This window comes from Tiliqua scincoides, chromosome 2 (assembly GCF_035046505.1).
Source record: "Tiliqua scincoides isolate rTilSci1 chromosome 2, rTilSci1.hap2, whole genome shotgun sequence".
NCBI lineage: Eukaryota > Metazoa > Chordata > Lepidosauria > Squamata > Scincidae > Tiliqua > Tiliqua scincoides.
The window spans coordinates 123651258-123665919 of NC_089822.1; the positions used below are offsets into that span (position 1 = coordinate 123651258).

The following is a 14662-nucleotide window of genomic DNA, read 5'->3' on the forward strand; positions in this document are numbered from 1 at the left end:
ATACACAATACTGAATTTTCCATAACTAGAGGTGGAATATGCAAACAAATAAGCAGAATTCTGTGTATTTCTAGAACAACTGGTGTTGGTTCTACAGTATAAAGCACCATGAGAATAAAGAAAAGTTATTCTCATCTGGGTCCAGGACAGTGCTTCCCAAATTCCTACAAGGGAGTTGGGAGCAGTGTAAGTATGTGTGGTGGAGGGGCTTATGGCAGCAACACAGTCCCCAGGATTGGGCTGCTGCTGGAGATGGAAGGGATTTTTTTCACTTACCAGCAGCCAGTGCTGGGGTCCACGACGCAAACCAAAGTGCCCTTTTTAAAAAACATGTTTGGAGGCAGGGTAGCCCTGCAAAGTGCTCCCCAGACTCCCCTGTACTCTAGTGCTGGCAGGTGGGGGAAAAAAAACTATTGCATCCCCGGCAGCAGCACAATCCTGGGGATTGCTGCCTTCCCTGGCTGGTGGGTCATGACCCACCAGTTTGGGGACCACTGGTCTAGAATCCTTGTCGTCCCTTTGAGCTCATGAACCAAGCCTTCCAACCAGACCTTTCTTATATAACTGAATAGCACTTGTCCACCATAACGTGGTCTCAGAGCTTCCCCTTCCCACACCAGTACTCCATCACTCTTTAGCTTGGACACAAACAGCATTCATGTGTTTACCAGCATCGCTTTTGTGAAACTCCACCTTTCCTTTTCATGTACTTTTTGGAAAGGGGCCACCGCCCAATTAGAAATGCTTGTTCTATCTCTAGGCAGGTGTCCAACAGTGGAGCAGGTATAGTTTGTACAGCTCCCAAGCAAACATGGAACCACTGCTCCTGCTATCTCTTAGATACCTGCTTAGAATATGCCATGCAGGACAGATGTTGGTTGTTTCACCAATGAAATTATTAACTCTTTGTTGCCCCTGCCATTACAGTATTTTAGAAGGAAGCATGTGTTGTCTTTGCCACCCTCTTATTGATTGACCAGGCAATATATTTAACTTTTGAATAGTGCTTCAACATATGAATGTCAATCCATGAAGGCTTGGTTTGCTTACTTGTTGTTATTAAACAGTATTATATACTGCTTTTCAACAAAAATGTTCTCAAAGCGGTTTACAGACAAAAATCAAATTAAATGATTCTGTGTCACAAAAGTGTTCGCAATCTAACCATTGAATTGTTTCCTTTCCTTCTGCAGACAGGGATGATCGCTCATTTGGTAGGGATCGTGATCGCAATCGGGATTCAGAGAGATTTGAGACTGACTGGAGAGCTCGCCCTGCTACAGATACCTTTGATGACTATGCTCCCCGCAGGAGCGAGGATAGCTTTGGAGACAGTGAGTTCATGATGGATTTGCTTATTGTGTTTCATAGCCCTAGCCTGAAGTGCTTCCCACCCTGCTCCAGTGCCTTTCCATTAACTTAGTTTCCATCCATGCCATGGGACAGACTGCGGGATTTGGGGAAGGTGTTGAAACTTGAAATTTGATTGACTGGCATGGAAGACTGTACATGTCTTCCAGACCCGTTCTGAAAGTCTGATTACTTCTGTCTGTGTTTTATTTTGGGGTAAATGTAGTTCCTCTCATTTGAGACAGCAAAACACAGGTCTGGCAGCAAAAGTGGGTTGAAAGAATGATCCTTCCTAGTCTTTTTCCAACCACGAAGGGACTGTGTTATAATGCTGAAACCACGTAATTTCCTATGAGCTGAAGAGAGCACACTTCCTCCATTGTTCTTGAGTAAAGGCTATTTTAATATTGGGTCTAGTTAGCAATGGAAAACAATTATTTGTGCTGTGGGCATGGTTTAAAATACTGCGTTCAACTTTTCAAGCCCTAAATTGCTTAGACCCCTACATGCTACAAAAGATCACAATCTGCTGTAGTGATTGAAAGAGCATGAAGAGGTTCCTAATTAAAATTTATTTATTTAATGCATTTATATCCTGCCTTTCCCCCACAATTGTAGGCAGCCACAAATCTTGTCTCAGCCATGAACATGTTGGGTGACAACCCCTTTGCCCCACCATCACCACATGCAATATGGGAGTAATAATTCTAGCTTGCCTTACTTGTGTGGTGGTAAGAATTACAGAACATTACATAAGCGAAGTACTGAAACATAATTATTTCCTGTCAAAACACTATACCTTAGAACAGAGGTTCCCAAAGTGTGCATCGCGGGAGGCCTGCCATCCAGCAGCAACATTGCAATGCAACCCTAAAAACAGCTGCAGGAGGCTTGGCTTGGCAGGCAGAGCTCCATGTTGTGCCTGTTATAACCCTCTTTTCTCATTTAGGGTTTCGTGACAACCGTACTCGTTACGATGCGGACCGGTACCGTGATGGTTCAAGGTACCGCGATAGTAACAATTTTGGGGGCAGAGATCGTTACGATGACCGCAGAGACTTCGATAGAGGTGGTAGGTCACAAAGACTTTCATTTGGTGTTTGGGGAGTAAACATAGAGTCTCATGTTGGCATCTTTATCTAAAACAATTGATAAACATCAGCTCTGTTGTGTGACTCTCCTTTTCTTCCTATCACTGGTATTGTATGCCGATCTAATTGGATGTCATTTCTCACATTCAAATGACCATGTTTGGAGATGAGATATTGAATGTAGAGGGCCCACAAGAGGTGAGAGAATTGCTCTCTGAGGCCTAACCAATGCACCTTCCTCTAGTCTTTCAAACTCAAAATGGATTGTTCTAATGGTGAAAAATTACAAAGCTTGCCTATTTGATTATATTCTGCAAATATCTTCTGCATCTTGCTTACTTGTCTCTGTTTGCAACACACTGTCATCTGAATAATACTGGCTAGTCTGTTGGGTATGCAGAGAGGATGAAAGTTGCTTACCCATGAGCCTTTCCAGCCTGTGAATCAGTCTGTCTCCTGCTTTCTTGTGGTGGTGCCATTGTCTCTATTTTTCCTTCAGACTTGGGGTGCTCTGTTTTAATGGAGTCATGTTTACCATTGCAAAATTGAGTCCCAGCTAGTTGGCCATTTTCAGTTGAGTTCATTATGCTTTTCTTTTTTTTAGCAAGGTTTGAACTGAAGTGGGCAGAGTTTTCCTGAGTAGCCTTTAAAGGGCCGCATACAGTACCTTGCGAACTGCACATGAAATGTTCCTGAAATCTTGAACTCAGTGCTGTCTGATGTTTTGCTTCTTGGTCAGGGACTGTGGACAACTTTCAAAGGAACATTACTGTTACTGATTAATATCTGAATCCTCTTCCCTGTTCTTGTTCCCATAAGCTAGGGTTTCTGCCTTGCGCATAGAGTTTCTTGTGCTGTACTGTCCTCAGACATGACAGTCTTTCCACAGTCTTTCCACTGTGAATGTCTGAAAGCCATTGTACCTTCCCTTCTCTGCAGGTTTTGACTCAAGGTCAGGCAGTAGCAGAAGAGCCTTTGGCAGTGGATACCGTCGGGACGATGATTTCAGGGGTGGTGGCGACCGCTATGAGGACCAGTATGAAAGAAGGGATGATCGGATGGATAGGTGGAGTTCGCGGGACGACTATAACAGGGATGAAGGCAGGCGGGATGATAGAGGTAGGTTCAGTGCTGGTTCTTTTGCAAAAAGGATTTGTTAACTTCACAGTCATCTGTGGCTGCTACTGGAGATTGCTCTGTTGTCCTTGATTTTTTGTTGTTATATTCAAAGATTGGCAGGAGGGAGGAACTGTCTGAAACTTCATCCCAGGCTGTATCAATCTTCTTTTCCTCACCCACCCACCACCAAGCCCCATAATGCATGACTGAGGAGAATGTTCTGATCCTTGCCAAGAAATTGAAAATCCACAGCATGATTCATCAGCTCCTTTTGGTTCTCGTTCTTTGACTCCTGCTGGTTTCAGTATCCCTTATATGGTCTAAATGCCACCGGATCATTAAACCTCTAATCCCCTACTATTTACCTAGATCAGTTAACTGCATGAAGCTTTGTAAGTCTCTTGCTGTTTTTCCTGATCTTGCAATCACTTCCTGGGGTCTTTTTTTCCCCCTTTCTGCTTTGCATTGCTTTTCTTAGGCCCCACTCAGAGACCCAAGTTAAACCTGAAGCCTCGGAGCACACCCAAGGAAGAAGATGCAACTGTAGCTCCTGCTACCCAGTCTAGCCGTGCAGCCTCCATCTTTGGGGGGGCCAAGCCTGTGGACACTGCTGCAAGGGAGCGTGAAGTAGAAGAGAGGCTACAGAAGGAGCAAGAGAAGCTACAGCGTCAGCTGGAGGATGATAAGCCCAGGCTAGAACGACGACCCCGGGAGCGGTAAGTGGCAGAAAAGGATTGGGTATGTAGACCAAATCTTGCAAAAAACTAAAAGCCATACTTTGCCAAGTTACCTGTACTTTCAAATTGTGGTGTTACCAGAAAACCACAAAAGCCAGTCATATTGTGAGTTCAAGGTAGCAAAACTTGTCATCTTGGGGTTTGTCATGTAGAGAATGGCAGTAAACCTGTTAAGAGCAGGTAGCACCTCTGATTCCTTCTGAGTGCTTTCTCAAGCTGAGTCTTTGAAGCTGCCTGATACTGAGTCTGGATATTGGTTTGTCTCACCCAGTGTCTCACCCACTCTGACTTTTCAGCAGCTCCCCAAAGCTGTAGGAGAGGGTCTTTCATTGGAGATGTCAGGGATTGAACCTGTGGCCTTCTGCAGACAGGAATATGCAATAGGGGAGGAGTAATAACTCAACGGTAAAACCTTCTTCAGGTGATCAGATATAATTTCTCCAAAGAAAAATCCTTTGGGAACTTTCCTCTGAAAGGATCTCTCCTTTTGAAACTGTAGCATTTTCCATTAGGGAAAGCTTAGAACAACACTGATCGGGTCCATTCCTGCTTAGCTTCTGCAGTGCTGCAGAATCTGGTGTTCCCTGATCGACCACTAGGCTTGTTTGAGCATCCAGAGATTCAAGCCCTGAACAGACTTAACTGATTTTCTGTGTATTTTTTAACCATTCTATATAAAAAGCTTCTTTACTATCCTGCCCAGTGAGAAATGGTAAGCAGTTTGATTTTAATCATGATGTTGGCTGGAATTGTTGGCACCGTTTTCCTCAGTGCCCTTCACTGTAGTGTTTTAAAGTTTACCTGTCTGTGTATATTCTAGACACCCTAGCTGGCGTAGTGAAGAGAATCAAGAGCGATCACGGACAGGCAGTGAGTCCTCGCAGACTGGCAGTACAACCCCTTCTGTGGGGACAGGTCCAACTGGAAGAAGTAAGCTGTAAACAATTTACTCTACAGTGTTGTCAACTACCATTTTACAATCCCAGAATACATTTGGGGGGGGGGGGGAGTGTTTAGGGAAATGCAGTCTTAGAATGAGTAAACTTATGGGTTGATTTGGTGGCATGTGTTGATGCAGCTGCATAGTGCTACAAAGACACATCAGGAAAAAATGTGCTTTCAGCCAGATGGTGTTGATAGAAGCCTAGCTTCTTGCCCCCATTATATGACTCTCACTGCCCACTTCTGCTCTTCTAGCTTCACGAAGAAGGGAAAGCGAGAAATCCTTGGAAAATGAAAGCATCAGCAAAGAGGATGAAGGTTTGTCTCCCACCTCTAAGACTTCCAGGGAAGAGAAGCTGCCTTTGAAGGTCATGCCAGCTCCTCCACCAAAAGAAAATGCCTGGGTGAAACGCAGCAGCAACTCTCATTCGACACGCTCTCAGAGCTCCGACTCAGACCAGCATTCCCCTACAAGGTGAGTTTCTTTGATGGATTTAACATGCTGCTGCTTGTATACCAGGCCTTGTTCTACAGTAGGGATGGGTTATGTGCCAGCTTCATGTATTCGCCAAGGCTTAATAGAATTCTGAGAATCCCAGATCCCCTTATTTTTTTATGTAAAGCTTCTTGTTATGATTGTGGAAATAATGCCTGGGAGGCGAGTGGGAGAGAAATGAAAATCTTGATTCATTGAGTGGGGTGTCTTTCTATGAACTCGTAGGCTTGAAGTCTGTTGACCAAGTTTTTTCTCAAACCAGCTGGCAGGCATTTGTAATCTCTACCACTGTGTATCCTCAAATAACAGTTTCAGAATAAGAATACTTGACTGAGAGTTTAAATTGTCCAGCAGTTATTATCTGGCACCTGTGGTGTTAATCCCAAATCCCAAGGTTCCTATAAATAAAGGAAACTAGTTATCTGATGCCTATGTCAACCTTTTTTTTAAGAAGGTCACCCCCAGTTTTGAGCAAGTTGCCTTCCTTTGATATATAGCAGAAGGGAAAGTGTGGGCTTCTGCTATAAAAACCTATGGGTGTGGTGTGGTGTGGAGACTGCAGTAAAGTAAGACAGGTTTCTTACAAGGCCATTTCGGCCCAATCTTGCATATACACAACAGGGATCAGATGTGTACACCTGAAATGGGTTAATATGCACCATCCAACGGTATTTATAATGCTGACACAGCATCTTAAGCAAGTGTTCCATTGACTCAGTTGGAGTCCCCTTGAGTCATCACTGGATTGGAGACTAACTGCGTCCATAGTTGAAGTGGTTGTTTTTTCTGAAGGATGATGCATACTAGCAGAGCTTCAAGCTTAGAAAACTGGATGAGGTATAATCTTGTGTTAAGAACCAAAAGCAGGAAAATCCAAAGTTACTATATAACTTGATTGAAATGCCTGTGCCCTTAACCCTATTACAGATCAACAAGGTCTGAACAAAACACCCAAGTCTCTGTCAGCTACTCACTCAGTTTGCATAAGGTTGGAATTCAGAATGAGAGAGGAGTGCTCCCCACCCCATGCTTCAAGTGTTCTGTGTGAGATCAGATTGACTTCAATCTGTTTAGACAAGGGGCTCCTGTTTCTGTGAATTCATTTATTCATAAGCACTTAATTTGCATCATTCAGTCTGCTTCTGTTAATAGTGGGGAGGAGTTGCAGAATGCCAAAGCACTGTGGCCATTGGAAATTTTATTCAGCCACCCTCCTGGGACAGCACCTGGCATTACTTGTGCACTTTCAAGTATGCTTTTTAATGAAACTGCGAGATTCTCAAGATGCTGAGCGTTATGCCAATCCCAAGTTCTGTGTTCCTATAACACCTGTGCAGAATGCACACACCCTTGCTTAATTCTCTTTTCCTGAAATCTTAAAAAAAATTTCAAAGCAATGGATTTTTCAAAAACAAATTTATATCTGTAGACTTGTACAGACAGTTTTAGCCAGCATTTGTGTGTTTCGACATGCATAGAGAACTAGGCAAGTTTGAAAGTCACATTTGGTCTTGCTGTTTGTTGTAGGGTAGAAGTAGGTAACAGATGCATTGAGGATCCAGTGCATTTGTTCAGTGGTAGACCTGAATTGTGAAAGAGCCGCCTGATGTTTGCACATTTTTGACTTTGACTTTGTAGTTGGGGTTACTCTATGCAGGTTTCTTGTATTGAGGGAGTATGCTTTTTACATTTTTATCTCTTGCCTTTTAGCTGCAAATATTGACTTATCTATTACTTGCAGCATGGAGATAGGATGACAATTTCTCTAAGTATACAATGTGCACAAGCTTTAGGAAATGTCTGTTCCATTTCTTTGTGTGCTCTGTTGCAGTGGCAGCCAGTCTGTTCCATCCTTACAGTCAGAAGATGGAGTGCTCCCCAAGAACACCCCGAAGAAAGGTAAATCCTACGGCGTGAACATCTGCATGCATGCAGCAGCCTGGAGGGAAATGCCCATGGGGAACGATTGTGCAACCGTTGTACATGAACCAGCATGTGTAAGACCTTTGTCTCCTTGCTTAAATCTAAACTGAGAAGCATCAAGGATGTCCAGCAGTCTACTGTAACATGGCGGATCTGTGAAGATAGAAAACTACTGTAGGGTTCTTAATTTTTCCTGCTTGCCAGGAGAGGGCAGCAGGGTTCTCTGAAATCCTAATTCAGTGTGTTTGGATCTTGGCTTCAGTACATGACTGCATATTTATCTAGCTCATAGCAGTATGCCTATTAGTGGCACTTGCAGTCTCACTACAGGCAATCCTCAAGTAAGTTGGCATTGGATGTACCACTTGAACTTGGACATTCCAAGTGTCATGATGAATCCCTGATCCTGCTTTTGAGATAAGCTTAACATTTTGCTGCAAGCAAGGCTGCCACAAACTATGAAACATTCTGACATGGTTGAATAGCAAAGGAGATAGGTAAAGTACAGTTGGCGTTTTATTCCATAAAAAGAGTCATATAGAAAATTGCTATGACCCTGAATGATGGTATTCTGGATTTGCCTAGTCAGGATGGGACTTGGGCACTGCAATGGCTCCAGTCTGTCCTTGAGGGCAGATTCCAAAAGGCAATATTGCGATTCCTGCTTGGTGTTATGGCCACTGATCTTCAGGGTTCAGTTCCCCCCATTTAACATTCTACATGAAACTCCCATTCTACGTGGGAGAGGTCACCGAGCGTATAGGGTAGGATGCCATCAGTATGTGGTTGATGCCCAGCTCTTTATCTGTATTACATCTGATAGCAGGGGGTTTGTGGAGGTCCTGAATCTATGCCTGGAGTTAATAATGAGCTGAATAAGAGTAGAGATGCTATTGGCTGGGAGTTCTGTGACCCAGGTTATGAACCTACTCAGAAGGAAACTGCACTACCCTTGAAGGAGCAGTTCAGTAGCTTGGGAGTGCTCTGGGCTAGGCTTTACACCTAGCTTAGGTGTCAGCCATGAGCCAGGGTGCTTTTGCCTGTGATAGGCTGGTGCACCAGTTGCATCCTTTTCCAACCATGGTTGTCCAACCATTGGTTGCACCTTGATCAGATGACTGTAATGCACTCTCCATGGGACAGCCCTTGAAGACTATTGACAAACTTCAATTTTTGCAAAAGGTTGTTGCCCAATTGCTCACCAGCACAAGGTCTAGTGTTCACATTACTTTTGTGTGGTGTCCTATGTATTGGCTGCTGCTGCTTTTGCAAGTGCATTTCAAAGTATTGGTTTTTACCTAGTCCTAAGCTTTTAGGGCCTTACAGGTGACAGACCTCCCCCTCACAAAACTGTTCATCCCCTGTGGTCATCTGAGTGGGCTCTTTTGTGTGTTCCACTGCCAGCAGAAGTATGCCTGCTGGTGATTTGAGGGAATGGTCTTTTCTATGGTATCACCCAAGTTGTAGAATTCTTCTCTAGGAAGTGAGGTTGACACCATCATTGTAGTTTCTTGGCACCATTTTAATTTTTTTTTTGTTTCATTTGCCCTATAATTTATGCTTGAGCTGCTGGTTTTGTCCTGCTCTGGTATTTCTAGTTTTTCTGTAACAGTATTATGCTTAAATGTATTATAACTGCATGTTTCTATTCTTTGCTGGTAGTCTCCTTGAGTGGCCTCCCTCATAGGAAGGCAAAGTGTAGGGCATAAACTGTGTTCAAATATTTGGAGAGGTGGGGGATCTGTAACTTGATGCTTTATTTTAAAAAATACTGTCACTTTAAAATAGATTTATAGAATCATTTAGAAAACTTGTTCTCAGCCTGCCTGTTCCCCATATTTTATTTTAAAAAGAACAAGTGTAATTCTGGCTGCAACCTTAAGCACAAAGGAATTCACTGAAATTGGGCATGCTTCAAAGCAATTGACACAATACTGGGTTGCTAGAAGGAAGAATATCCATCTTGAACTGTAACCTATTTTAGGTAGAGATTTAATTCCTTACCCTTAGATCAGTTTGATTTTTGGAGGTATAGTAACACAGGCCAAAACTCATTTTGCTGTCTTTAAAGTTAGGCCGATTCCTGGGTATATTTGGGGTGCTGATTTCAAGAATAACCCTATCACAGAGATATGGCATAGCCTTGTTAGTGAATGGTTCAAGCATCCTCCTCATGAGGAAGCCTATGCCATGGCTTCCTCACAAGGAAGCTGCTTGAACCATTCACTATGCCATATTTGCAAAACTATACATGACAGGACAAAACTGATGCCGTTTTTGGAATTGGCACCCCAAATTAATATAAAACTACCATAAATTTTGAAATAAGTTTTTCTGACCATCAATTTCTCAGGCGCATGTAATGGAAGACTTTTTTCTTTTTGTTTCAGGAGATGAAAACAGACCTGATGGGGGGAAAGAGAGCATTCCAAAAGGACGAAGTGAGAGCTCTGGCCATGGTCCTGGAGATGGAGGCAGCAGAGACCACTGGCAAGACTCAGATAGGTATATTTATCTCCTACATCCCACAGTTCTCACTGTGGTTGCATTAGAGTGTTAGTAGGGCACCACTCTGGTATATGTGTGTGTGTATATGTTTTAGTCCTTGAGAGATGGACATTGATTATGGTGTCTTGGCAATTGGCCCCTACTCAGATATTTTTGTGTTCAGGGGTTGGCTGCTAAGAGTTTGCTGCAGAGCCATTATAAATCAACGTAAAATAGCATGAAACTTTCTGCACCTAGCATCTAATACTGTCATGCTATACATCTGTTTGCTAAGTATGGTCTGTCTAGATTTATTTGTGAAGGAGTGCCTTTGTTTGGAATTGGCCTGAATGGTTGTGAGGATTCCATAGTTCAATCTGCGAACCTCGTATTCGGATTGCTGTGATAACTTGGTAGTGGTGGCTTTTTTCAGGAAAGAAAGCAAGAAGGAACTTGACTCGAGATCTGCACCTGAGCCAAAGAAATTCGAAGAGAACCCTACCCCTGTAAGCATTGCTTCTACTCTTTTAGGCTGCTGTTGTGAACCAGGAAGATAGTGGGATTTGGGGGTGGTATGAATGAGAAGTCCCACTTTGATTGCATGTAATGATGGATTTGCGCCATAGATTAAACTCCATCAGAATGAGGCATTGCCTTGATACCCCCAGAGCTGGTTTCTGTTGCTGCTTTCGTTAGGAAGGATGGGAAGAGTTTGCTACTCCTTTAACACTAGCCTCTGTTCCATTGCCCTTACAGTGGAAAGAAGTAAGGTCACCATCAGGTGCTGGAGGAAGTTCTGCTGATCTATATGGCTGTAGAATCAAATAATCCAGGTTCATTGGGGAGCCATATATCTAAAGTTGATACTTGACTAAATTTGGGGAGCCAAGTTTTCTAAATCCCAAACTGGAAGTCCAGGGGCCAAACAAACCCCACTACAAATTCATGACTAATGGTAGAGTGTGTGCTTGGCATGCAGGGTGTCCCTAGTTCTGACTTCAGCATCTGGAGTTTAAAACACCTTGCGATAACAGGATTGGAAAATATTCGCCTTGAGATTATAGAGGCAGGAAGAAGGATGAATAGTCTGATTCCATAAGGTGACTTCATAGGTTCAAGCTGCTTGTGCACTGAGAGCAGATAATGGAAGAAGGCAAACCTTTATTGGTTACAGAAGTATTTTAAAGCTGGTGCGGGGGGGGGGGGGCAGAGGGGAAACTAGTAAGTCTGCTGCTTAAAATACACAGGCCAGGCAAATTAGAACCACTGTAGGAGCAGGGAAGACATGAGTTTAGATACTAATTCAGCCATTAAGTTTGCTTGAGTGATCCTGGATCAGTTACCATAGAACCTCCCTCATAGAATTTTTGTGAGTATTCTGGCTGTATTTGTCTCTGTGTGTGTGTGTGTGAGAGAGAGGGGGGGGAGAAAGAGGGGGAGAAGTCTCAAAGGCAAGGGCTTCTTACATGCACATGAGCCATGGTGTCCTGTCTCGCTTCATAAAATGAACTCGACCCCTTTTTATCTTCACAAAAGCTCTGAGAAGCAGTAACACAGACCAGGATCCCTGATAAGTGTTGTAGCAGGAACCTAAGCCAAGGTCTCCCTATCTAAGCCCAGCACTGTGTCCCCTGTGCCATACAGGCTCCCTTTATCTGTCCTGGATCTTTCAAAAGCACATGCCCCTGCTGCAGCCATCCTGCCCTCTACATATTGTCTTTAAAATGTGTTGCATGATCACAGAAATATCTGATGCTCACTTCCCGTATTTGTAAAACTGCTCAAAGATCACCTTATTTGGTTTGAATGCCATTTAACAACCTTTCCCCACTTTTCTCCCTTGCAGAAATTTAGCTATGCTAGCAAGTACGCTGCTTTGTCAGTGGATGGAGATGATGAAGCTGAGGGAGATGAGTATGCTGACTGAATTCTCCAGCCCCCTCCGTACCGTCTCCTAACCGGTTGCCACCCAGGAACATTCGGAGAGCAAAACCAAACCTTTATTCAGACAAGACAGAAAAATAAAAGCCTACAAGTCACATCTCCTTGGAGAGACCTTTCTTAAACTTTTTTTCTTTAAAAAAAATGAAAAAGTGATAGTTTCTCTTGCATGCTGCTGCAGCCTTTATAAAGTATTGAACTAACTGGAGAAATCCCTGCAAGGAAAAAAAAGTATAGCAAGAGAGAAAAATGGCAGGTGACTTTTTAAGAAAAAGAAATAGGCCCAGTGTGTCTTGAATGTGACTTCATGCAGTTTCCGATCACGTCTAGAGCCCCATGTCCTTCCCATTAAGAGTGTTGGTTAGCTGGCCAGGTGCATTTGAGTGTGCCCACTAGGGACTTGAGCGGCCGAGCTGGCTCTCTTGCCCTCATTTGCCAGGCTGAGTAACTTTTGCAGTGTGATCTGGAACAATTGCCTAGAAAGCACTGGTGCACTGGGGAAGGAGAACAAACTTGTCTTAATGGCTGGGGAAGGAATGACATTGTTTTCAAGGCAGGGAGTTGGGTCTCTGCACAACAAGCAATCTCTGAGTTTAGATGGAAGCTTTGCCCCTTGTTGGAAAAGGGGTTTGTGTGCATTGTCTCCTTAACTCGCTTTCTGAAACTCAGCAGGTATGATGGCAAGCCCCAGATGTATTGCTCAGTCTTAGTGGCAGATATTTCAGCCCTCTTCTTGGACACCTCAGTGCTGATTCCCTGCACAGAGGCAGCTGACAGTTGTTCCTGTGTGGAAAGCAGCTCTCTGCATAATTTGAGCAAATGGTGTGGAGACTCCCTGCCAATGGCCACTGAAGGTGGTACAGGTGTGGCATGGGCAGTTGGGTGGAGCTTTCTTATATGTTGCAGGCTCCACCATACCAAACTGGTTTTTAGTAACATCCTTCAGGGAGCTGCAATATATGAAGTAGCCATTGGACTTATGGAAATGAACACTTGAAAATATCAGGTTTTTGGGAGGCTAGCAACTTGAAGTATTCCTATCCCCGCCTCTTCTGCCTTCTCGTAATCACAGAGGTGTTACTGCCACCCCAGCCTCTAACAGCCTCTAATGCTTAAATAGCACCCTTTGAATCTTGGGCACTGTTGGGTAGAGTGAGGTCATTGGAGGGTTGGCTGCACATTTCTCACTGTTGAATCATGGGACTGTTCAGCCTCCTTCCTCCAAGTTGGGCAAGTGGGTGCATGACACTGCTAGCAATTTTTTTCTTCAATCCGTATATTAAAGGTTGACTTTTTAAACCCCCCTTCAAAAATAATCTACAGCCCTTGGCACTGTCAGGTTCAACTTGTGGAAACAGAAATCTCTTCCATATGGTGTTCTATTGGTCTTATTTGTTCACTCTTATTTTTTAGTGGGTGAGGATGTGGGAATCTCTGTACAGTGGAACTGAACTAGCACAAGATTTTAATAGCCAGTTCTCAAAAGTGTGACTGCACAGAGGATGTAAAGTATCTGGCTAGGAAAAATATGGCTGGCTTTACAAGGTGTGCATGTGCTCACTAAGGAGCTGTTGCCTTTTACATAGCTTGGGAGAACAGTACACATTTGCTCTTGAAGCAAACCCAACTGGATCAGGATACTGGATTCGGCGTGTTGTAAAGCTGCAGTGGTTGGTGTCTTACTTCAGTAACTTTTAGCTACAGTTTGAATCAGTCCCTTGAAATCTAAAGCATATTGGCATGTCCCATAGGCAGGATATAGAGGGGGAGAGAGACCTTGCTGAGAGCAGAGGTGGATTTGAAATGCAATATTGGTTTGAGTCTATAAAATGCACGGGGTTATATTTGAGGTAATAAACTGCTAATTTGCATATCCCCGAAGCATTCTCTTCCCTTTCCTCCTCTTGCATTCTCTGTCTCTGCTATCAGGACAGGTTCACAAATGGATTGAGTTGCATTTTACACATTCTAAAGACATGTAAAATTTGTACAAAATATCTTCTATGAAAATGATTTGTAATCTGTGTGGACTTCCTGGGAGATGTCTTTTATTATGTAAAATTCCCTTCCCTCCCCCTCTTGGTTTTTTTTTTGTTTGTTTGTTTTTCTCCAAATAAAACTAATCTTTAAAATAACAGTGACAAAAGTCCTTTGCAAGAGCTGTTTCTTTGTTTTTGGCAAAATGCTGATTCATTTAAAGCAGTGGTTTTCAAACTCTGTTGTGGTGGACTGTTGGGAAGATGAATGATGTTGACCAAGCTTTCTTGAGAGAACCACCACTGTTGTGAGGTAGAGCTTTAGGGGAGTGGTTGGTGTGTTCTAAGCTGTATTTTCAGTCCACTGAAGAGAAAGAGACTCAACAAACCTGGCCAGTATATAGGTGTGACCTGCGTTGTAGGGGTGAACTGTACTGTGTAGGAGTTCCGCATGCAAGATGGTTTGAAAGGGTTTCTGTTGCAAGTATAAAGATTGAAAGTGATTACTTTAAATCTCTGTTTCTGTATGGATAGTGGATGCAGTTGCTTGTGTGTTGCCCCAAGACCCTTCCCCAGATCTTAGGTTGTGGGTTGGACTGG

At 43.4% G+C, this 14662-nt stretch overlaps 1 protein-coding gene across 1 annotated transcript in view; it reads left to right on the top strand.

The window, feature by feature from the left end:
- The window catches only part of EIF4B (eukaryotic translation initiation factor 4B), a 38830-nt gene extending 24609 nt beyond the window's left edge, over positions 1-14221 (top strand). The window contains exons 6-15 of the mRNA XM_066613873.1: positions 1194-1334; positions 2300-2422; positions 3381-3560; positions 4039-4276; positions 5118-5227; positions 5495-5714; positions 7567-7634; positions 10049-10163; positions 10579-10651; positions 11992-14221. Of these exons, the coding sequence (XP_066469970.1) occupies positions 1194-1334; positions 2300-2422; positions 3381-3560; positions 4039-4276; positions 5118-5227; positions 5495-5714; positions 7567-7634; positions 10049-10163; positions 10579-10651; positions 11992-12072 (1349 nt within the window). The 3' untranslated portion in view covers positions 12073-14221. The remainder of the gene's footprint in view (positions 1-1193; positions 1335-2299; positions 2423-3380; positions 3561-4038; positions 4277-5117; positions 5228-5494; positions 5715-7566; positions 7635-10048; positions 10164-10578; positions 10652-11991) is intronic.
- The last annotated feature ends 441 nt before the right edge of the window (positions 14222-14662 follow it).